The 24,379-nt window shown below is 41.7% G+C and overlaps 8 protein-coding genes across 8 annotated transcripts; 4 read left to right on the top strand and 4 right to left on the bottom strand. All coding sequences in view use genetic code 12, as the record gives it.

The window, feature by feature from the left end:
• The first annotated feature begins 1,274 nt into the window (after nt 1-1,274).
• Nucleotides 1,275-2,362, top strand: PICST_76093 (mitochondrial 2-oxodicarboxylate carrier 1). The gene has a single exon (XM_001382441.1). It carries the CDS (start codon nt 1,462-1,464, stop codon nt 2,323-2,325), a length of 864 nt encoding a protein of 287 aa, XP_001382478.1. The 5' UTR covers nt 1,275-1,461; the 3' UTR covers nt 2,326-2,362.
• Nucleotides 2,363-2,657: 295 nt separating this feature from the next.
• On the bottom strand, nt 2,658-5,387 carry PICST_54809 (predicted protein; the record flags this gene model as incomplete). Its single annotated transcript, XM_001382984.1, has 4 exons — nt 2,658-4,220; nt 4,242-4,728; nt 4,807-4,963; nt 5,045-5,387. Coding segments are annotated over 4 exons (2,550 nt in total), but the record flags the coding sequence as incomplete, so codon positions are not given.
• A 1,525-nt stretch (nt 5,388-6,912) lies between these two features.
• On the top strand, nt 6,913-9,789 carry PICST_40725 (predicted protein; the record flags this gene model as incomplete). Its single annotated transcript, XM_001382442.1, has 1 exon — nt 6,913-9,789. One exon carries the CDS (start codon nt 6,913-6,915, stop codon nt 9,787-9,789), a length of 2,877 nt encoding a protein of 958 aa, XP_001382479.2.
• A 365-nt stretch (nt 9,790-10,154) lies between these two features.
• NOC2 (Nucleolar Complex 2 protein) lies at nt 10,155-12,302 on the top strand (the record flags this gene model as incomplete). The annotated part of the gene is made up of 1 exon (XM_001382443.1): nt 10,155-12,302. One exon carries the CDS (start codon nt 10,155-10,157, stop codon nt 12,300-12,302), a length of 2,148 nt encoding a protein of 715 aa, XP_001382480.2.
• A 67-nt stretch (nt 12,303-12,369) lies between these two features.
• Nucleotides 12,370-14,849, bottom strand: RDS2 (putative Fungal transcriptional regulatory protein). The gene is made up of 3 exons (XM_001382985.1): nt 14,005-14,849; nt 13,310-13,794; nt 12,370-13,243 (listed from the first exon to the last, which is right to left on the bottom strand). Exons 1-3 carry the CDS (start codon nt 14,809-14,811, stop codon nt 12,544-12,546), a joined length of 1,992 nt encoding a protein of 663 aa, XP_001383022.2. The 5' UTR covers nt 14,812-14,849; the 3' UTR covers nt 12,370-12,543.
• A 1,309-nt stretch (nt 14,850-16,158) lies between these two features.
• PICST_24789 (Predicted E3 ubiquitin ligase) lies at nt 16,159-17,664 on the bottom strand (the record flags this gene model as incomplete). Its single annotated transcript, XM_001382986.1, has 3 exons — nt 16,159-16,544; nt 16,575-17,260; nt 17,333-17,664. Coding segments are annotated over 3 exons (1,404 nt in total), but the record flags the coding sequence as incomplete, so codon positions are not given.
• Nucleotides 17,665-18,123: 459 nt separating this feature from the next.
• Nucleotides 18,124-21,703, bottom strand: RET1 (DNA-directed RNA polymerase III). The gene has a single exon (XM_001382987.1). The coding sequence runs from the start codon at nt 21,680-21,682 to the stop codon at nt 18,215-18,217; it is 3,468 nt and encodes a 1,155-aa protein (XP_001383024.1). The 5' UTR covers nt 21,683-21,703; the 3' UTR covers nt 18,124-18,214.
• Nucleotides 21,704-22,820: 1,117 nt separating this feature from the next.
• TFB2 (RNA polymerase II transcription factor B subunit 2 (RNA polymerase II transcription factor B p52 subunit) (RNA polymerase II transcription factor B 52 kDa subunit)) lies at nt 22,821-24,368 on the top strand (the record flags this gene model as incomplete). The annotated part of the gene is made up of 1 exon (XM_001382444.1): nt 22,821-24,368. One exon carries the CDS (start codon nt 22,821-22,823, stop codon nt 24,366-24,368), a length of 1,548 nt encoding a protein of 515 aa, XP_001382481.2.
• Nucleotides 24,369-24,379: the final 11 nt, after the last annotated feature.

Below are 24,379 nucleotides of genomic sequence, written 5' to 3' on the forward strand. Positions count from 1 at the left end.
ATGGAGAAGAGACGACTACAGCCATTGATACATATATAAGAGTTCTATTGTGTTTATTTCTTAGTGTAGAGTTGCTAGTCTAGCTGGCAAAATGTTTCAACTGCTAGTGAAAAATTCGCTGGATTTGCACTACTGAAAAATGTACATAATAAATTAGGTGATGGGCGCAGAAATTGCGCTAGGATTGAGTCAGGCCGGTAACGGCTTGAAGAAACGGAATTATAAGCGTAGACGAGTCAAGTTATTAATATTAATGAAATTAGAGTAAATTGGAGAAAGGAAGAATATACTTTTGGCTATGTTCACAGTTATGGCCCAGAATGGCAGCGCTACCAGAATTGTAAGTCTACTAGCTCTTGCCCTGCTCTTAAGTCCTTGTCACGTTCACAACGGGTGTTAGCAGTTCCCAGCTGAGGGGCATAGGAAAATGTCGGAATCGGTAGCAGCCGGCTGGACCTGAACGATAACGTTTGGTGGGGAAGAGGACTTTGGAGTGAGAAAAATCTACTGAGGATTTAGCGAGAAATTTGAGGAGGAGAGGAATTAGAGAAAGCGGTGGGATCGAGGAGGAAAGTCAATGCTGTCGAAACTGGCGTACTTAGAAACTGTAGAGTTTACAATACGAACCTTAAGGAGAAGAGAAGAGAAGAGCAACTTTGAATCGGGAATTGCTGTTGCAATTAACATTTCCACTCTACCCTCTTCTCATTAATTCAGTCTAAAGACTACCATATTTTCTCCCTAATCTCTCATTATGTTTCATATTATTTCTCGCTACTTTCTCGCTATTTACTTTTCTCTCGCTATCTGCCCCCCTCTGGACCTGCCTTCAGGACGCGCCAATTTCCGCCCACTGCCACATCTTGTCTCGGAAAATAGTGCGAGAAGTGGGGAGACTTCAAGAAAGAACAGTCAAACGACGAATCTCCAGTTGACCGGTGCTGTCAGATTCCCGTAGCAAATTATAAAAAAAGATCGGTAAAAGTTACTCTGATTTTACAATTTGAAACCTTTTCTTTCTCTTCTTTCTCTCTCTTTTTTCTTCTACTTCACATCTTCGTGCCAGTTTCCCATAGAAAACCCTCACCGAAGCGTCTATACCGTAGCTTATCTACCAGTAGCAGCTCCGCATTTCCCCATACATTTTTTTCACGCTTTTGACTCAGGTGCCTGTAAATTGTCCACCAATTTTTCACCAGCCAACTGTGATATTTCATTTGAAGGGCATATTTATTCCTGATACACTTTTCTGATACTATACAATAGGATATAACTCTATATATCCACATACCGATCTATATTCACCAGATATTGTCGCTAAGTCTATTGCATTCTAATAGTCTCATAGCTTTACCTCACTGTTTCTTCGATTTACACTGAACTACTTTCGATAATTTTTCACTATCGAAGTTTTCACCAGATAATTGATAGCTTTTCACTTATTCACATACTACAGCAACAATGTCTGATCCTAAGCCTTTGCCTTTCATTTACCAGTTTCTCTCTGGTGCCATCGCCGGTGTTTCTGAGATCTTGGTCATGTATCCCTTGGATGTTGTCAAGACTAGACAGCAGTTGGATTCCACCAATGCTTACAACGGTACGATCAACTGTTTGAAGAAGATTGTCAGAGAAGAAGGCTTCTCGCGTTTGTACAAGGGTATCACCGCACCTATTCTTATGGAAGCCCCCAAGAGAGCCACTAAGTTTGCTGCCAACGACGAATGGGGTAAGTTCTACAAAAAGCAGTTTGGTGTCACTCAAATGACTCAATCTCTTGCAGTCTTGACCGGAGCCACTGCTGGTGCTACCGAATCGTTTGTGGTGGTGCCTTTTGAGTTGGTCAAGATTAAGTTGCAAGATAAGACGTCCAAGTTCAACGGCATGGGTGAAGTAGTCAAGGACATCATCAAGACCAACGGTGTTCTTGGATTGTACAAGGGTTTGGAATCGACTTTGTGGAGACACATCATGTGGAATGCTGGTTATTTCGGATTGATCCACCAGGTCAAGTCAGTAATGCCTAAGCCTAAGAACTCGACTGAAAAGACTTTGATTGATTTGACCTGTGGTACGATCGGTGGTACTTTTGGTACCATCATGAACACACCTATGGATGTTGTCAAGTCCAGAATCCAGGCTGGTTCTACCAAGTACAAGTGGACTTGGCCATCCTTGGTGATTGTCGCTAAGGAAGAAGGCTTTGGTGCTTTGTACAAGGGTTTCATTCCTAAGGTTTTGAGATTAGGTCCTGGTGGTGGTATATTGTTGGTGGTTTTCACTACAGCCATGGACTTCTTCAGAGGTATCCACGAAGGAAAGTAGATGGTATAATTTACATACTGTAATGCGATATACTTGTATAATGCATTGTAAGATATCTGATATATAATACTATTGCAAAGAATAATTTATATATAAATATAAATGTACATATAGTAATGGTTCCTTGACATTTTTCTCGTTCAAGCTTTCAATGCAAAGATGGAATGAAACACTCTTAACATATCACCTTCTACAATAAACGTATTCTCATAGCCACGGTTGATATACTTGAAAGTTTCTCTATTGGTGTATGCTGGCTTATCACTTTCCAGAGTCGACATAAGTTTCTTCTCTTCATGAACTTCAATGCCATTGGGATACTCTTCGTTAAGAGTATACGAATTGATTTTCTCGATAAGCACAGGCGAGTCAAAGTCGTGGTCAAATAAGTCGAGCTTGGCGTACCGGTCCGACACCTTGGACTCTTCAGTGAGGTGGAACTCATTCTCAAAGAATGTGAGACATCTGTCCAAGTTGCGGAAGTTCTTTGACTTTCGGAAATTGTGTTCCACCATGAGGTCGTTGACTATTTCATAATGCAATAAGATGTTGTAAATTAAATCGAAGCTGATGGACATAAATGCATGGGCTCCAGCAGTTCTGGCTCCGTTCAATTCATCAGAAACTTGGATTACTTCGTTGAATCGTCTTTCTAGCAAGAAGTTGACAATCAACAAGATCTCTTCCACCATTGACAGCACTAGTTCGGTCTGATTTAAACTAAGATAGTACTTTGACGAAATGAGATGTTGTTTTTTAATGAACTTCAAGAGACTGAAAATCGTACTGTCAAACTCATACCATGGATACTTCCCTATGTCAATATCCATATCAGCATGAAGTTCAGTAAGTACCTGGTAAATAAGATTGAGTGCCATTTTGAAGTTCACCACATTCAACTTCTTGTTTAAGTTGAACCGGATCAAGTTCTGAGCTACATCTAGAATGTAGAATAAACTCGATTTGAAACCGAGCTTACCGTTATTGTTGGGAATAAATGGCAACTTCTGGTGCGACAACTTCCATTTGTACTCGTTGATCTGGTACTGTTTGACATTCTCAAGAAGAGAAACAGTGCCACTGTCTTCTGTTTTAATGAGAGCATTTCTGGATGTAAGCTTGAGAAGTACTTGCAATGAAAGACGAACACCATATTGCAAGTTTACCGACCTGTATTGGTACTGAAAGACATAAGATAGCAAACAGAGCCAAATTTCGAAAAGTTCTACTTCTGTATCCTCCTGAGGATTGATAGCTTCTATCTTGTGTACATTGCTGTTATTCTGTTTGCAGAAAAAAAGCAAAAAGCTGGAATTGGTGGAGTAGGTGTATATCAACAATGCAATGGGTAAGAACTCGGGTATATCGAGGATATCCAAGTCGACAGCGATCTGGTTTTCTTTTGTTTTTTTCTCGTAGATGTTTTGCAAATCTATTAAGTATGGATCCTTCTCTTCTCCTATCAAGCTTAGTTTGCTATTAGAGAGAAGACTGGTCACATTATGAATAGTATCAAAACTCGAATACAAGTCGTTAGAGTTACTACCGGTAAACCAGCCGAATAATGAAGTGCTCTGGACCTTTTCTTCAAGCAAATCAGGTCTGAAGTTGTAGCAGTAGTTGAATTGCATCGCAAGGAGCGGCACCAAACGCTGGCAAAATTCTACAGAATACTTTTGACTATCAAATACCTTAAGGGTATGGATCAAATGCTCGTACGGATTAGGAGTATCATGCAGCAAGTTAGTGATGTCAGACGACAAAGAGACATTTGTCAGCGGTAGAAGCGACGCAGGTATATTACTGAGAACTCCAACTATGGTATAGATCTTCAACAATGTCTCGGCTGATAGACGCACCTTAGGAGGCTCATACTTGTCTACTTGATTTTCAAGCTGAGAAACTATTTTGGTGACGTTGGTGACGCTTAAAAGGGTATCGAAGGTCAGAGAAAAGTCTACCTTGCAAAAAGTATAGACAAGGCTCTTGATGACGACATAGTCGTTGCTTGTTTCCTTGTGAAGAACAATAGACAAGAATAGCGTCTCCACAATATCTCCAAGCAAGTACACAGACTCTTTGATGGCTGGCAAGTATGTGAACAAACCCGATTCAGAGACTTGTATCTCTTCTATTGACGTATCTAGAAAGAATTTTAACTTGTACAACACATTCAGGAGCGTTGATTCGTCAAGCGAGTCTCTGGAGCCAGGCAAATAGAAGATTTTTGTCATCATATCTACTCTGATGGACTTACCCAAGCTGTTGACCGTTTTCTTGACCTTGTCGTTTGTCTCATGGATGCTTTTGAACCAGATTTGAAGGATCTTCAAGATGTTGGAGATCAACTCCGCACGCAACTCGTCCTCAATATCGGCGAAAACGCTGTCTGGAGCGAGCAAACTCGTCGAAGAGTCCATGGGTATACTTCCTACACTTACTGCACTTTGTCTTCTGTTGTCTAGATTAGAAGAAACTGACTTTACAATTGAATTTACTCCTCCATTAGCATTGGAGCTGGAGACATTTCCGTTCAACGTGGTGATATCATCACCGTCATCAAACTCTTTGAGCAATTGAGCCGAGGAGCTATCCAGCGTCAAGCCGTTGAGTTCGGTGATATCATCACCTCCATCATCTAGTTCAACAATAGGCATTGAGAGAGGTTGCAATGGTGGAGCCTGCGACGAGCGACGAGAGGTTACTGAGCTGGAAACACCATTCAGTAGCGACACTGATTGCTTGAGCAGCAGCGCCAGACTCAGAATGCCGAGTTTGGCCAAATCGTTGTGGATGGTGGAGGCTGTGTATGGGTTTTCTAAGTCATAGTCGTAGCGTATGGCATCAGCCAAAAGAACAATTCCATGAACCAAAAGCTCCTTTAACACCACAACTGTGTTCAGCAGCGTGTCAGACGTGAATACCGCTTCAGAATGGGTTACCAACACCGACAGGAGCGAATCGGCGTGGACTGGTGCTGTGAAAAGGGACTTGTAGAATGCGACATTTCTTACAGTGTTGGGATTGAAAAGTTGTGAATACAACTGAGTCGGAGTGCTCATTAGCAGGGAGACAATATGGAAGCGTAATGGCTGAGTATACCAGGAATGAAGAGTCGACAAAAACTAAATCAAGCCAAAAGAAACGGTGGTAAAGCTGTAGAAAGGGTGAATCTAATTTTCAGATTGCAACTGAAAATTCCTTGTCCATATCTGCTTCTGTATGTAGGTGTCAGGAGTATCCGATCTGGGGAACGACACGCGAAACGGATTCTGTGCCATGTGCTAGAACAGCAGAAAGTGGAGAGGCTTACGAGGTCAAAAATGAAGAGTCACGACAAGTTGGTTGTGTGAGATTTATGGAATTTGCTGGGTTTGGTTTAATGTCAATTGAGTTGGTTTTTCTCGTTGCTGGTGTTCCCCATATCTCAGGTTCTTATCTATGGAGAGATTTCGTGAGTGCTGTTCGTATTCTAGGAATAAATGCTAAGAAAGAAGACTGGCGCAGCCTTTGGGGTCTTTTAGTAGATTATGAACAGGGTCTCAATCATACTGTATTAGCTTGATTACATCTATTTTAGAACCTACCTGTTCTTTGGTGTGCCATATCTCTTATCGGTTTTGATAAATCTGTAGATCTGCATCAAATTTCGCAGTCAAATTTATTGTACCAGAATACAGTCTCACATTTCTATAATTCTTGTTTCAAAGGACTAATTTTCTGAATAGGCAACTTTCAGCCAATAGTTAACGATGAAAAGCTTTCTCATCTTGTCCCTACTTGTTCCTTCATCCTCTCTTCGCTATCTCTATTCTTTCCGTTAACGCTTACCATACTTATCATGCAGTGTACCTGCATGGGTTGTCTCCAGCCGTTTATAACCAGAACAGCCATGGATCAATTGTGTACACCTTTAAGAACAAACTTCCAAATGGACAACTCAAAATCTTACATGGAACATTCTATCGTGTAGAAGAAAAATCCCACTTTTTCAACTCCATTTCAAGTATTTCTCCTGGACATACTCTTGCTATGCTACCATGTGCATCACGTGCGCCGTTTAGATACCACCTGGACATTTCGATTGAGCAAGTCTGATTTCCAGCCTTCGATTCTTCCACAGAAAGTAGCGTATAAGATCTGGATTTGCCGTGGATTGTTATTTCATACTCGATTCCCTCCACTCTTTTGACTAGTGCACCTTTGGTGATTGAGACAATTTAAGCGAGCTTTTTGAATTTCTCTCACTATCCCACAATTGCATAGACGGTACAAACACAAATACAGATTCATTCACTTAGTCTCAGAACAGCCTAACAGTTGCAATTCATAACGCCATATTAGGTGATATACTGTTCATGAAAATTGATTTTCAACATTCGACAACCCAAAAGAGTAATATTGAACCGAACATATAACATTACTTCACATTGAATTATTAGGCATTGCAATAGTAGTGAAATATTTGAACATTCAATTTAATGACACACTGTCTTCAATAAGTGCATTTTATCACGTCAACATTAAACCCGACTACCTTGTTTATATCTGAAATTTAACATTACGCCGTCATATACTAATTTCGATATGCCTATTGAAGAATACGAACTACTTGATCAAGAGCCAAGAGACTTGGAGCTGCAACAGTCGTCACCGCCAGAATCTGCCTCGACACCTAGCCCCTACAACGAAGTCGAAGAAGAGCCAGAGTTACGAGATTCGCTACAATCAGATTCGTCTCAACTATTTGACGATATAGACGTTTACATGTCACGTAATAGTGCTGAAATCGATGATTTCAGCAATAGCCCTTTGTTTCAGTCCGTTTTTCTGAAGTACCAGGGAGCTAACGTGTGGATGAAAAGAGTTTGTATGGGATTATGCATTTTTTCTATATTATTATGGCTAGCCGGTCTTCTTGTGTATTCACAGATGTCCCTATCTTCAGCCGTCAAGAGTATAACCTGGCAGACAGACGTAGAAGTTAGTGGTAAGAATATCACTTTGAACAAATACAGCCCTAAATACGCCAATTTGACCATTGATCAGATGAGAAAGTCGAAGTACGCAGCATACAAAACGACCATAAAATGGCTAGAACCACAACAATACCCCAAAGATACGGCTCCAGTACCTCGTGGATCGGGATTCTACTTAGAAAGAGATTCTGACCGATACAATATAAGGCAGATGAACACCGTTTTTACTGCCCCTTTTATAGAAAGAACCCAATTTGCATACAGAAACAATTTCTTCTACATAACGGATGTCATATTGAACCCACACAAGCCAATTGACGATCCAGACAACTATCATATAGTTGTTACAGACAAACTCGAACAATGGAGGAGTCTGAGTTTCGCATTGTACTGGATATACAATCCATTAACAGCACAGTATATACCGATACAACCACCCCAGAATTTAAAGAAACTCCAGAACGATAACCAGTTGCAGGAAGAGATTTTGGACAAGTTGCACTTCGCTGAATTTTCTCCAAAGGGTGATTTCGTCGTTTTTGGCTTCAATCACGATATCTTCTTGCAAGATGTAGTCTCGAACGAAATTCAGAGAATCACTAATACAGGTTCTACCAGCATTTTCAACGGGAAACCGGATTGGGTGTATGAAGAAGAAGTGGCTGCTGATTACAAGTTAATTTGGTGGTCACCAGACCAAGAGAACTTGGTGTTTGCTTCTTTAAATGATACGCTTGTCCAAGAATTTGAATTGGACTACTATATCAAAGACAGCACTGAAGTAGGTACTCAGTACAAAGAACTGCTGGAAAATAAATTCGAAGATGTCAACCAGTATCCTATAAAGACGTCAATTAAGTACCCCAAACCTGGAACTTCGAACCCTATATTGTCATTATTTAATTACAGACTTTCTGACAAGTCTATCAAAGAAATCACCAAGTTACAGGATGGCTTGGGAGAAGATTTCATCTTGTATAAAGCTGCATGGGTAGACAGCAAGAACTTTCTCATGAAGCTCACAGACAGAACAAGTGCCATTCTCAAGAAAAAGGTATTCCAGCCAGCTATATCATCTGAAGTTATTGAAGTCAATTCTATGAATGTGACTCAGGAGTATGGAGGATGGGTTGATAAACTTTCGCAAATTGCCATTGTAGAAACAGATGACGACAAGGAAAATCTGTACATTGACAAAGTAGTGGTCAATGGTTTCACTCATATAGCACTCTTCGAATCAGCCACATCCAAAGACTATGCCAGATTATTGACATCCTCCAATACGTGGGAAGTTCCACTTAGCTCTCCATTAGTTCACGACAAGCAGTTTAACGTTGTCTACTTCTTGACCACTATAAGAAGTTCCATGGACGCCCATCTATATGCTGTTGATCTTTCTACTGATGACAACAAGTTGATACCTATCACAAGCTCTGAAGTAGACGGGTTGTACCAAGTTGAGTTCGACCAGGCGGGCCAACATTTGAACTTGTTCTACAAAGGCCCAAAACAGCCATGGCAGAGACTAGTGAATATGGCCGAAGTTCATGAATTCATTTCTTCTGGAGATTTCAAGGGAAATGGTGTAGACGAACTCATCTTGAAGAGTGAAGTCATCAATCATTTTGACGTTACTGAAGGTAACTTAAAGGATACCAACATTCCTACAAAAGTGTACAAGACTATTCAAGTAGGCAAATATGACGACGGAAGCCCACTTCGGTTGAATGTGATTGAAATCTTTCCCCCTAACTTCAACCCTCACAGGGCAAAAAAGTACCCTTTACTAGTGTATGCTTATGGAGGTCCTGGCTCTCAAACTGTAGACAAGTCGTTTGACATAGATTTCCAGCACATTGCTAGTGCTTCGTTGGATGCCTTGGTGTTGGTTATAGATCCTAGAGGTACAGGTGGGCAAGGCTGGAAATTCAGTAGCACCGCTAAGAATAGACTAGGCTATTGGGAACCCAGAGATATCACCACTATAACTTCAGAGTATATAACCGTAAACAAGAAGTTTATCGACCAGTCCAGAACTGCAATCTGGGGCTGGTCCTACGGCGGCTTCACTTCCTTGAAGACATTAGAGTTTGACCGTGGAAAGACCTTTAAATATGGTATGGCAGTGGCACCAGTTACAAATTGGCTATTCTATGATTCGGTGTATACTGAAAGGTACATGAATCCACCAAAAGTAAATGGAAACTACGAGAAGTACGGCCGAATCAGCGATTACAAGAATTTCAAGTCGTTGAAGAGGTTCTTGCTAATGCATGGAACATCTGATGACAACGTCCACCTTCAGAATCTGCTCTGGCTACTTGACAAGTTCAATCTTGGAGAAGTTGAGAACTACGATGTCCATTTCTTCCCTGACAGTGACCATGGAATCTATTACCACAATGCCAACTCGATAGTTTTTGACAAGTTGCTTCACTGGTTGAGAGATGCATTTATGGGCAAGTTCGACGGGTTGTATAGATAGAGAGTAGAGATAATTAAACATTGCACGAAATATTTTCGTGAAATAGAGTAGCGAAAAAAAGTTACCAAGGTAAATTCGTTACTTGGGAATTATGAAATCCAGTTACGTATCAAGTCTACTCATAGCTATAAGATGAGATACATATAGAGCAGGGCTATCTATTTATTCTTGTATGTGATAACTGTGCATTAGAGAATCCTCGCTCCATACGGTTTGTAGCCTTTAATAGAGGTTCTGCATGCAAATTACACAAAACCAAGAATTTGTCTCATCGCCAAAAATTTAGGAATTTTTCAGTCTTAAATATTCTCTATCTAAAACCAAGTTTGCTACAGCTTCCACACCTACAACAAACACCAGCAACCATGACCAAGACGTCGAAGCTGACCAAGAAGTTTCAGAATAAGCACTTGAAACATACGATTGAGCACAGAAGAGAAGTGCAGAAACACAAGAAGAAGCTTGGAGACAGAAAAAAGAAGAAGCCATCGAGAGATGAGGCTGGAGAACCAACTGGGCCAGTCCGTGCCAATGGAAAAGCCAAGGAAGTGTTTGAAGATATGTCAGTGGAAGACTTCTTCGAGGGCGGATTTGAAGTTCCCAAGGAAAAGAAGTCGAAGAAGAAGAGAGTAGAAGAAGAAGAAGAAGACGATGAATCTTCTGAGGAAGAGCAGGATGAAGAAGCCATGAAAGAGAACATGAAAACTTTGGCCGAAAACGATCCTGACTTCTACAAGTATTTGAAAGAGAATGATGGTGCCTTGCTTGATTTCGAAGGTGTAAACCCGTTAGATGCAATTAGTGATGACGAAGAAGAGGAAGAAGAAGAAGTGGACGAGGAAGAGGAGGATAACTCAAAGAAGTCAAAGAAAGCTAAGGATGTAGAAGAAAATAAGACTGAAATCACCTTGGACTTGGTGAAGACATGGAACAAGCAACTTGAAAAACCTACTGTGAAAACTCTAAGAAACATCATCATTGCTTTCAAGGCAGCAGTGAACATCAACAATGCAGACGATGAAGACTACAAGTACTCGGTTACCGATCCTAAGGCTTTCACCGAGTTGATGTTGCTTGTCTTGAAGAAGACCCCTGTAGCCATCCAGAAGTTAGTCAAGTACAAAGTCAGTGCCCAGGGTGTCAGAACCATTCCACAAAAGAATCCTAACGTGTCTCAGATCTCAAAGATTTTGAAATCTCATGCTGGTTCTTTGATCACGTTGTTGAAGGATATCACCAACACCGAGACTGCTGCCTTGGTATTGGCTTCCATTCAGGAAATCTTTCCTTACTACTTGTCACATAGGAGGTTGTTGAAACAGATGCTTTCTAGTGTAGTCAATGTATGGTCCACTACTACTGAGATCGACACCCAGATCGCTACTTTTGCTTTCTTAAACAATGTCGCCAAGGAATTCCCAAAGTCCGTGTTGGAAACAATCTTGACATTGACTTACGCTTCGTTGTTGCAGAACTGCCGTAAAACGAACATCCACACCATGCCTCAGATCAACTTTTGCAAGAACTCTGCTGCTGAGTTGTATGGCTTGGATGAAAACTTGTCGTACCAAGTGGGCTTTGAAAGTGTAAGACAGTTGGTTATTCATTTAAGAAACAGCATTAATGCTACCTCCAACGCCAAGGAGGGATTCAAGTCTATATATAACTGGCAATACTGCCATTCTTTGGACTTTTGGTCCAGAGTTATCTCTCAACACTGTAACCCAGAAAAGGAATTAAGAAACCACAAGTCAAAGGAATCACCCTTGAGACAGTTAATATATCCCTTGGTCCAGGTCACTTTGGGTGCTATCAGATTGATTCCAACTGCACAATTCTTTCCATTAAGATTCTATTTGATAAGAGCGTTGATCAGAATTTCACAGTCCACTGGAGTGTTCATTCCAATTTTCCCATTGATATCGGAAATTTTGACATCAACTGCCTTCTCCAAGCCTCCTAAGGGCTCATCTTTGCAAGCTGTTGATTTCGAACATAACATCAAAGTCAACCAAGCCTACCTTGGTACCAGAATCTACCAGGATGGTTTGTGCGAGCAATTCATTGAACTCACCAGTGACTTTTTTGGCTTATACGCCAAAAGTATTGCATTCCCAGAATTAGTTACTCCAGCGGTGTTGTTGTTGAGAAGATTTGTCAAGAAGTCCAGAAACACCAAGTTCAACAAGCAGTTGCAGCAGTTGATTGAAAAGTTGAATGCCAACGCTAAGTTTGTCACAGGAAAGAGATCTAACGTAGAATATGGTCCTTCCAACAAGATCGAAGTACAGCTCTTCTTGAACGACTTCGAGTGGGAAAAGACGCCATTGGGCCAATATGTTGTCGTACAAAGACAATTGAAAGAAGAGAAGTTGAGAATTATGAGAGAATCGTTGGAAGAAGAAGAAAAGGCAAAGGCTGAACAGAAGAAGAAGGAACAAGAGGATGAGTCAGACATTGATATGGAAGACTTGGATGAAGAAGATGGCTCTGAAGAAGAAGACGAGGAATAGATATAGTAGCATTACTATTAGTATTTATAGACCAGAAAAATTTATAAGAACTACGTTGTTGATACAGGAAGAAGAATAAATTATAATAAATATGCTATCAACGTCATTTGAAAGACATAAATCTAACAATAGACACGACAAATAGGAAAACAATACTGATATGATGACGAAAATCAACACCGTAATGATATTGATAGTCAAAACGATAATGAAAATAATACAAGGAATAAAATTTGTTCAATTAAGGGTCAATAGGAATGAAGTTTCCTACTATGCAACTGGGAATGTTGTAGCGATCACGTCTGATGGTGAAGCTAAAACAACAACTTTTCCTTTTGATCCCGTCTCTTGTTCTCAAATTACAACTCGTCAATACTGCCTTCTGGCCCTTATCAAAGGCAATAGCACCATACTTCTCCCAGAAGTTGACGGCACTTTCTTCACTCATCAACTCGTAGATTGCGAGCTTGCCGTCTTTGAGATCGTCCGTCATAACGCCAACCAACGAGGCAAACTCTTTGTTTCCACGATATATTTCTCCTGTACGTCTCCAGAGACATGCTGGTATAGCCATGGATGTGAAAACACGATCGTAGTCTAACAACATGCGCTCAAAGTTCTCTTCTACAAGTACCAAATCTACATCCTTCAAAGTTCTGGCAATGGCCCTGAAAGCTGGACGGAAAATAGACAACGGCTTTAAGATCCTTTGCCTGCTCGAGATGTTCATGTAGTTGTCCATATAACTCTGTAATCGAGCATAACCCTTTGCATAGTTGTAGGGCTGTAGCAAACCAGCTTCCAACTTTGCTTTAATAACCTGTTTTAATCTTTCTTCTGGCGAGATTTCTGTAGTTGGATCAGCTGCTGTCAAGAAGAACTTGTCTCTAGCAGAATCTGATATCACAGGTTGGTGCTCCAGCTGGTTTCCATTAGTATTACTTCCACTGGATGGAACTGTCATCTGTCCAGACTGGATTGGAACAAGAGGCAGAGGCTTTAAGAACTGGTTACTACTGCTGCTATTGAATTGGTGCTGTTGTTGCTGCTCTTGTAGCTGCTGATTTAGTTGCTGCTGCTGTTGTTGTTGTTGTTGCTGCTGCTGCTGCTGCTGCTGTTGTTGTTGTTGGTTGAGTTGGTGGGTGTCATTCTGAAATGTGCTTTGGAACAAAGATGGGTTTGGTGAAAAGGAGAGGATATTGTTGAGGTTAGTTGCTGAGTTGCTGGCTGTGACTGTGGCTCCACCAGCAGCAGTGTTAGCGCCAGTAGAGTCGAAATTGCCAGCAGTCTGGAATGCTAGCATGGGGTCTCCAGCAGTAGGATCGTCATTGAGAGCTCCATTCACAAGCTCGGGATCGTCAATCATCAGAAGGAAATCGTTAAGAGAACTGAACTCACTTCCAGCGTGCTCAGAATAGAAGAAAGGCTCCTGGTTATACGGTAATGTTTGTGACAAGACTGAGTTGGAGAGAGACGTGTGCGGTTTATGAAGCTGAAGTTGGCTGTTTACAGATTGAATAGGCGGACCTGGAAGAGGCTGCGGAACTTTTGAACCAGGTCCGGAATTACTAGTCGTACTAGTATTATTAATAGATCCAACTCCAGAATTGGTAATACCACCACTGCCAGGATTTGGTGATGAAAGCAGATCTTTGTCTAGTGGACCTTGAAGCTGGCTTTGAAGCTGTTGTTCCAAGGTTACGGGAACAGGTATAATCGGCAGAGACGACGATACGTTGGGAAAAGAAGTTCTTTCTGTCGATAACGATATCGGAGCGGAGCTATCACTAGTGGATTTACGGAGAGCAGCTGCCTTTTTACGTTGACGAGAATTGGAAGGCTCGTCGTAACACAAATGACCAATGCCTCTTTTGATACAACGTTGACAGGGCCTAGAATCGTCACAGATCATATGAGACCTACGACAATAGACGCAGGCAATTTCTACTTTCTTTTTACGTTTCTTCGACGAAGACGATCCTGATGGCTCAGGCGATGACAGCGCAGTCGTAGAAAGAGTGGTAGAATGGTGATTATTATTAGTGCTATTGTTATTAGTGTTGGAATGAGAATGAGATTGTGGATTACTGTGATTGTAGTTCGTGCTGTTTGTGGTGCCACTGTTACTATTGATGGAGTCAGACTTGAAATCTACAGCTGCATAGGCAAGTGAGTCCGAATGGGTGTTGCCAGAAGTATCGCTGTTATTGGAGTTGGTAGTATTAAGACTATTACCAGCATGAATAATTTTACTATTAGTGTCGTTGCTATTGGTGGTAGTACTAGCAGTATGACTACTATGACCGTTGGTATTGTTGCTGTTGTTATTACTATTGCCAATGCTATTGTTGTTGTCGTTATTGCTATCACTATTAATATTTCTATTATTGTTGCTATTACCAATATCACTCTTGTCCCGAGATTCATGAGAATTCACATTGCTATGGCCGGCACTGTCCCGGTCAATGCCGGGCTTCATATCCTGTTCCTGATGACTCGTGGCGTACATCGTAGGTCGCTGCCTTGACGGTAATTCCAAGATATTAGGCTCTGCAAAAACTCCGGAGAAAAACTCCCAATCATGTTGTGGCCTGGTTAGGGTTTGTCAAAAAAAATTGATATGGTTGGGTCCGACGCGTCACGTGACAACAATAATAGACTCATTTGTGGGGCATTCCTGTGCCTTCCGGGTCGCTTACGCCAGTGCACCCGGACGGAGCCGGCAGCTATGCCCAACTTTTTATGGGTGCAAAATTTGCTTAAAAAAGAGGAGTTAAAGAAGCCGTTGAAGAACGGAATAGAGGGGATGGCAATAAAGTAGAAGGAATCTAGAAGGTAAATGAACGGAGGTTGAGCTCGAATTAGGGATTGGTGGCCTGCTTGGAAAGGAGAATTATGGAACTCGATTATATTGAAAAGGATATACTACTACTTTGTAATAGCGATCTAATCTTCTCCTATTCCCCCCCTTTTCCAATCAAAGCCCGCAGCTTCCTAGCTTTGACATCACATAATCTTTCTATTCAAGTTCTTAAATTGTATTTCACAGCCATCACTCTTCTTCTTCTTCTTCTTCTTCTTCTTCTTCTACTTCTTCTTCCTCTTACAATTATTGTCTATCTATGCTTCTTAATCTCCACCATTGCATTCACTATCCTACTCTAACCCATAATATACACGAATTGAAACTCCTCACTCAGAACCAACATTTGTCGCAGCCATTACGGCTGTTCCTACTTCACCCATATACACCGTTAATTTCCGGATCAAACGCACCAGTGCGCCCGTAACCTTATCACGAACTTTGTTCTTTGGTGATAGTCGATATCTCCGATGCACCTGCATCGCTATCATTTTTAGACTCTGGTGGAGAAACAAAGCTGTTAACTTTGTGGCTCTTGCTCTTGCTTCCTTTGCTACTCTCATTAACAAACTCTCCGGAGTCTATGCTGATGCTAAGACTGCTGAGAAGCTTACCCTCGTTTTCGTCAGTAGTAGACGAGAACTGGCTCAAAATCTGCAGTGGCTTCGAAAAATACTTGCGAGGTCCTGTGCTGGCAGTCGCATACGTTCTGAGAGAAACGGAGTCGTCTAGTTTGCCCGATTCTAAAGCCATAGTAGAAAGCGATTTTTGTGGTGAATACGATACAGACAGTTGATCTACAGCAACGTTACCATCAACGGCACTACCGATGGCATCACTGATCGTATCACTATGATTATTTCCCGAATCTGCAACTCGTGGTGAGGAGCTAGTACTTGGAGGGATGAAGTCGTTGTAGAGCTCTTCCTCTTCGCTTTCGTCTTGTGAAAACGAATCGGTGATGAACTCTATACCCCCCTCAGATGAGAGAGGAGGATTGGATTGTGCCTCCAAGTCGGTTTCATCCATGCTGCCGTAGTCGGAAGATGAACTGTCTTGTCCAGCAAGAAGATACGGCTCCGTAGACGGATTTATCATGACATTGCACAAGGGACAACTTCTTCTGAAGTTGATCAACCAGTTGGACAAACACCGCTCGTGGTAGATATGCTTGCAATCTAATACAAGCACCCGTGATTTGAGCGGAGAATACTTCTCAAGACATATAGAGCATTTGTAGGCTGGATAGAAGTTTTCAGGAGCTGTCAAAATATGGAGGGAGTTGGCAGAGGCGCGAATATCTATGCCGTTCACGAGAATGCGATCGAGCGAGGCAAATGAAGACGATGGTGATTGTTTCGGCGAATCAGAAAAGTTAACTGGAACATCTTTGACAGAGATTGTCAGACTAATGTTCTGGGTATTATTCTGATTCTGATTCTGATTCTGATCTTGACTCTTTCCCTGACTTTGGCTCTGGCCAGTTACCTTCAAATATGTGCTTAAATACTTAGCATGGATAAGATGGCTACCATTGTATATGTAGACAGGGAGTTCTCTCACAAGCTTAGCATTACGGATGTTGGCTTGTCTACGCTTCAACTTCTGGCCACAGATGATGATGGAGTAGAAGATGATGATTAGGAGAGGGGGTGATAACACCATAGAGGCAATTATGCTGAACCAGCTGCCTATCGAGGCTGTGCTGAGATCCAAAGTAATATCAGGCACATCCTTTACAGACAACTTCTTCAACACATGATAATCTTCATTAGTAATGAACATGATCGGAATTCTAAGCAGACCATCCTGATTGAAGTTGGCCAGAAACATCGTCACCAAACCCCTGTATGGTTCGTCGTTGGCTACGATGACGGCAGCCGGGTCTAGGCCCAGGTTCAAGATGTTGGAGACCTTATCTACAAACGTGCAATCGCCGCGCAAAACGATTAGTACTTTATTCTTGTACTGTTTGTGGCTGAGGTTTAGATCCAGCTTGTTACAGCCATTTGTAGGAAGAATTTTGTACTGTCTTCTCATGTGGTAGTTGAGAATTGGCAGAAACGAAGCGTACCGGGCGGTGATCTCGTGCCGGCTGATACCAGTATCATTTTTGTTATTGTTGTCATCTTCACTTTCTGGATATGCTTGCGCACTTAAGAGGGACTCGTCACCCATAGTGTCTACACTGTGTGTAGTGTTGGTTGTGTTGAAAGCTATGAGAGCATCGATAGGGAAGAAAGAATTCACCACACTATTCAACGGATAGTCTAGATCGACGTTGAATATCGTAGACGACGTCTGATTGGCCAAACCGTCGTGACGTACGTGTATTCCCCGTGGCATATACGTGTCCTTGAGCTCTTTGAACGAGTTTCGGGTCAAAAAAAGCGCATCATCGAAGTCAAGCTGGCCCTTCGTGAAATGATCCACACAGTAGAACATCACAAGTACGGCTGCGAACATCAAGAACAACTGTGGCTGGAAAACCGATCTTGTGCGCTGCCGCTGCTGCCGCTGGACGTGGGGCATCATCTTAGAAGATGTAGTTAGCGAAATATCGAGACTTTTAGAGGGATGCTGACGAAAGTATAGGTGTTGAAAGAAGTCTTTATCATCATTCCATTATTGTATTAAATGATGATGTCTCCTTGCTCACGTGACGCTATAATCGTGTGATGGGTGCGAAATCCGGGCTCGTTTTTTCTACTATACCGAACAAACATTCTAAAATCTGGTTTTGAATATGGTGTTTTTCTCGTTTAATGTTACTTTCTATATGATTATGAATATCTTCACTACAAAGACCGGGAAATAATAATATTTAAGAAGTGTTAATTTAGTCGAGATGGGAATCTGTTGCAGGATTGATAAAATCTGATAAGTTTAGCACTTTCTTACCATAATCCTTCTTTACAAAATGTAATAGGTTTCTACAATTACTACTATTATCATAGTATCACCTACAATTGAATAATTTAATACCATTTCTCTAATACTATATACGATGATACTTTACTATATTACTATTATACATTAAGTAAATGCTCTAGAACACATCCCCAAGCTTCAACCGTGGTGCAATGTTCATCGACAACAACTCCTGGAACAACAATTTGGCCGCGTATGGAATCGTCATCTTGATGACATGTTCGAAACTCTTACATGTGGTACACCACGAGTTGTAGCCCATCAATCCACACTTGTTACATACATCGACCTCGAACGCATCAGACGAAATCATCAAACGTTCCAACAACAACTGAGATGCACCGTAGGCAATGACACAGTCTCTCTCCATTTCTCCCAATCTCAACCCACCGTCTCTAGATCTACCTTCTGTAGGTTGTCTGGTCAAGACTGCTCTTGGCCCTCTGGCTCTAGCGTGCATCTTGTCGAGAACCATATGCTTCAACTTCTGATAGTAAATAGGTCCAAAGAAAATGTAGGCCTGTAAACATTCACCAGTAATACCCGAATACAACATGTCCTTACCCGAGTACGAGAATCCCTTCTCTACGAGGATTTTGGACATGTCCTCAAGCTTGGATCCTCCAAAACAAGTACCGTACTCGAGAGATCCGTTCAAAACACCAGCCTTTCCTGATATTAACTCGATCATCTTGCCCACCGTCATACGTGATGGGAAACCATGTGGGTTCATAATGATATCGGGAGAAATACCATCGTCGTTGAAAGGCAAATCTTCCTGTTGAACAATGATACCACAAACACCTTTTTGACCATGTCTAGACGAAAACTTATCACCTAACTCTGGTCTTCTGGTCTGTCGCAACAATACCTTGATCAAGGCCTGGTCATTGTCACTGACAGACATCATCACCTGGTCTACGTACGAAGGCTCTGGGCCCTTGTAGTAAGCTGCAGCTTCACGATGAGACTCAGCTCCGGCCATTTGTTCATTATGGCCCAAGACAGACTCTCCAGCATTTGTAGGAACAAACTTATTGGCATAAACTTGGCCATTTTCCACCCTGGCACCGATTTCTCCCAATCCATCAGGTCCCAAAGCCTTGTGGGGGAAAATGGGCTCACCGTCTTCGTCAACTCTCATACCAGAAACAATATCCTTAGTATGATTGGGGTACCTCTTCAATTGTATGGTGTTTTTACGAACGACCTGACAACGTCCGAACCCTCTATCGATGGAAGATTTGTTCAACACCAAGGCATCTTCGATATCGTACCCAGAATATGACATCACAGCCACCGTAGCGTTTTGACCGGCCGGCAACTTGTCGTAATCGATCAACTCGATGGTCTTGGTCTTGACCATAGGTTGTTGTGGATAAACCATGAAGTACAACAAGGTGTCGATTCTCCTGAACTGGTTGTAGGCAATTGCACCTATAGCCTGTTTACCCATCGCACACTGATATGTGTTTCTGGGTGACTGGTTATGGTGTGGGTATGGAATCAAACCAGCCACAGCACCTAACACTGTGAAGGGCTCGATTTCCAAATGGGTTACGGGCTGAGAAGGATCTAAGTCCTTTTCGTATAATGCAATCAATGAGTCGTTTTCTTCGTTAACATCAAGATACTCGACTAGCCCGTGAGACAAAAAGTCATCAAAAGCCCATTCGCCTTGTCTCAATTTGAGTAAATGCTCAGCCTTCACCATGGGCTCGTTGTTCTTGACAATTATCAAGGGACGACAGATTCTTCCCCCATCAGTAGCTATGTGAACAGCAGTTTGGTGAGTGTTAGTATAGATGGAGACAAACTCCGAGATCTTGCCCGTTCTTCTCAATCGACGGAAGTCTGTCACAAACTTGGAAGGGAACCTGGATGTTCCTATCAAGGTACCGTTAAGATATATACCAAAGTTACCTTGAGAATGCAAAGTAGCCGAGTCAATTCCTAAGATGTTTTCACAACCTAAGACGTAACACAACTTTCGGATAGGTGCCTCCTCATCATCTGTGGTGATGTGTGTCATCAAGGCTAAGTTCTTAACCAAACCACAGGCTTCACCTTCTGGCGTATCAGAAGTACACAACATCCCAAACTGGGAAGGTTGCAACGCTCTGGGACCAGACACCTTTCTGGACTTCTCAAACTGAGATGAAATACGTGTCATCATACCCAAAGCAGAGATATACGACAAACGAGATAAGACATGGGTAACCCCAGCTCTTTCCATCTTGAAACGTTTCAATGACCAGTTACCGGTGGAAATGGCTCTGTTCAATCCCATGGTGATGTTGTTGGAGTGGATGTTAATCGAAAGTAAGGCGTCAAACTCTGATGTTCTGCTGGGCTTCTTCAAGATCTTGTCGATGTTAGCCTTAAAGTCAGAGTTGAACTTCTTAAACAAATCTTCAAACAACAAAGACATTAACTGGCCTGCCAACTCCAATCTCTTGTTACCGACATAGTCTCTGTCGTCAACCATCTTGGGGTTGTGCATAGTCATAACCACCCTTCTGGCCATGGTAGCGATGTACAATGCCTTCTCACGGAACTGTAAATCAGCTACAGTTATATGAGCAATAACCGTGGTAGCAATGGCTTCAATACCCTCTTGCAAAACAGACAACTTAGCGGCACCGGCTCTTCTGATGGTCTTAACTCTCTTGCCTACATAGTTTAAAGCCTGCTGTTGAGTGAAAACTTCCAACTTGGCTGCCTCTTCGAAGTTAACTACAAACAAGTCCTGGTACTGTGGATCGGATCCACATACCAATTGTAAGATTTCCAAGTCAGAAGTGATCCCAGCAGCCTTGAGCACAATGACAATTGGAATATCTTCAGATATAGAGTTGTGCTTCAAGTAAATCTTGTCGTTTTTGGTGATTACATAAGTTTTGGACTTACGTTCGTGGGTAGACGAAGTGACTGAAGCTTGCACTATACCCTTTTTCTCATCAGCCTCCACAATGATTCTATTCTTGGACAATTGTTCTTGCACTAAGATGACCTTTTCTGTACCGTTAACAACAAAATATCCACCGGGATCCAATGGGCACTCGTCAAACTTGGCCATCTGCTTGTCGTTGATGCCGTCTAGGATACATTTGTTGGATCTGAGCATAACGGGCATTCTACCAATCTCCAAGTCCTTATGCATAATGATCTTGCGGCCTCTGGTGTACTCTACATCAACGTAAATCGGTGCCGAATATGTCAAATCACGCAAACGGCATTCGTGAGGAGGCAAAATAACCTCCTTTGTTCCAGGAGCCGAAGAAGACTTGTGGCCAACTCTGATGTCCAAGTACTTCAAGTAGAACTCAGGGTCTACGTCGGAAAGCACCAATTCGTTGGCCCTGATGATCTTTTTCAAGTCCACATCCACAAAGTAGTTGAATGAATCCAAATGCTGCTTGACCAATCCCTTCACCTTCAAAAATGCTGGTAATAGGTTCCACTTGTCTTCCGCAGTGTTGATCTCATCGGTCAATTTCTTCCCTCTGTACTCCGGCTGGAACAACTCCTGAAAAGCTTCGTCCGACTCGGCCTCGAGCTTGACTGCCTTTCTTTTGGGAGCCATGTCTGCAACGAGTTCTTGCTTGCTTATGAAAAAGAAAACTTTAGTTGTGCTTATTAAGCAAACGGATCTTGTTTTCAGAAATAGCTCTTCACATAATTTTTCAAGTATATGTATTACGTCAGCTGGGCTGAAAAATTACATAATCGCGAAGACCTATCCATACATCTGTAGATATAGATAAATATGTCTGGAACAGTACAAAAAAAGATACAGGAGGAAGAGAATATATGAATGGTTCATGGTGGAGTTCTGTCGATACATGTTTTGTTACGACTGTAATTTTAATTGGGGTTTACGGTGTTTTCCGTCTTGCCATGCTCGAAGAACCTGAAACCAGATGGAGATCAATTTGTTCATTATTACGCAGTATATAACGAGACATCCACAGGAATAGATACGAATTGCATCCTAATCAGAGATTATCTCCCTATAATTAAACTAGAAAACTTTCACATTCAAAAAGTGATGTGGTGTTAATCATTGTACAATTCTTCGGGCTTATATTCAAATTCTTCAAAATTTAATGACCCAGTCTCATTCATTCAAATCTTAAACATGAACCTTATCCACATTCAACAGCATTGTATCGCCTCCATTCTTATCATTTTTTTAATTTAAATTTAAATTTGGTTATGAGATCTCTGGTTATTCTCCCAAGAAATAGTGAAATCAAATAATTTTGCATTCCGCACATTTTTCGCAACCAAGTATCTCAAGCAGAACTTCACAAATTAACTTGTAATTAGTTTCGACCCAAAGCTCAAAACACAAGAAGTAATTGCATGTGATCAAGATGGTCATAATCAGCATTTTAAAATAACATTTGTAACTTTTCAACTCATTTTTCTACTCTTTGCTACTCCTAAGTATTGCTCTTATCTGTTGCATTCAACTTCGTGCTTAACTATTTTCAAATTTTTTGAGGAAACTACTATTCAAGATAAGCAAATAACTATCTACAGACAACTGCAACTTTCCACAACTAACTATATAAGCTTCTTTACTATTTTATCCACAGCTCTCAAAGCAACCATAGAGATGTTCCGTATTCATCACACGCTGTTAGTCACGTGCATCAAATCAATATATCAATGAGTTTCCATTTTTCATATATCTATTTTCTCCTTGTTTAACAGGCATGTCGTCCAGCAATCTATTCAAGGCTACGGTCAATGAGTACCTCGAGGGCCTTCCACAGCCCGTACAATCTAAGTTGTACGAGGCCCCTGCGACTTGTCTAGCCATTTTTAGATTGTTAACACCCATGGCCAAGTTCTATATAATGACGATGTTATTCAACGATCGACCGGTAGCACTTCGAGATTTGGACAGATGGTGCAAGCCACATGCAAAAAAGTTACAGTTTGACTCTCTTAAACGGTTGACATCATTGCATTTGATAGAAGAAGACAGAGGAGGGAATCATATACGGCTTAATCCTACCTTTCGCCAGAACTTTCGCAACTGCTTGACCGGTTCTCAGCAACTGAATGCGTTTGGTAATCTTTGTACAACCACAGATAAGCATAGAGTAGATATCTCGTTCTTAGATAATTTTGCATCCTCCAAATGGGAAACTATTCTTCATTTCATGGTGGGCACTGAGGCCACCGCTACACCTACAACGTCAGTACTTTCATTATTGAAGCTGGGAGGCTTGATGGAAGGACCCGGTAATAGTCCCCAAAACCTCAAAATCACCAACACTGGTTTCCAGTTCCTTTTGCAGGACGTCAACGCTCAGATTTGGACGTTGTTGCTCCAGTATTTGAACTTGACCCAGGAATTGCATATGGACCCTGTAGATGTATTGAACTTTATCTTTGTGTTGGGTTCACTAGAACTTGGTAAGAGTTACTTGGTATCCAGTTTGAGTGCTACGCAGGTGAGTATGTTGGCGGATTTGCGCGATTATGGGCTTGTTTACCAACGAACAGACTCTTCTGGTAGATTCTATCCCACCAGACTTGCTACAACGTTGACATCAGATTCAGCAGCCTTGAAAACACCTTCTATGGCTATAGAACAAGCACTTGGAGCTTCAGATGGAGGTGAAGAACAACAGATTGACACTCCAACGGGTAACCAGGGTACTGTAATCATCGAGACAAACTTCAAGTTGTACGCATACACCAACTCTCCGCTTGAGATAGCTATTCTCAACCTCTTTGTCCATCTAAAGTCTAGATTCACCAATATGGTGTGTGGGCAAATCACAAGAGAGTCTATTCGTAGTGCCTTGTACAACGGCATTACCGCAGATCAGATCATCAAGTTCTTGGAAACTCACGCGCATCCCCAGATGAAGTTGTTGGCAAAGGAGAAATTGGACAAGAAGATTGAATTCGATACAAGCCATAATATCAACACTGCTGGAGGTGCTCCACAATCAAAAGTGTCAGGTGAAGGCAATGTAGCTCAGCATAAGTTAGAAATTCTTCCTCCAACAGTAGTAGATCAAATAAAGCTCTGGCAATTGGAATTAGATAGAATCCAAACATTTGATGGGTATCTTTTCAAAGACTTCTCTAACCAACAGGAGTTCGACACCTTGTCCAATTATGCATCAGAGGTCGGCGTTCTTGTTTGGAGTGACAAAATCAAAAAGAAATTCTTTGTTACAGCAGAAGGGATGACGCAGGTGGCCGAGTTTGCCAATAGGAAGTTCCAAAGAAACAGACAGTAATATACTAATCA

Source organism: Scheffersomyces stipitis, chromosome 2 (assembly GCF_000209165.1).
Source record: "Scheffersomyces stipitis CBS 6054 chromosome 2, complete sequence".
Classification (NCBI taxonomy): Eukaryota; Fungi; Ascomycota; class Pichiomycetes; order Serinales; family Debaryomycetaceae; genus Scheffersomyces; species Scheffersomyces stipitis.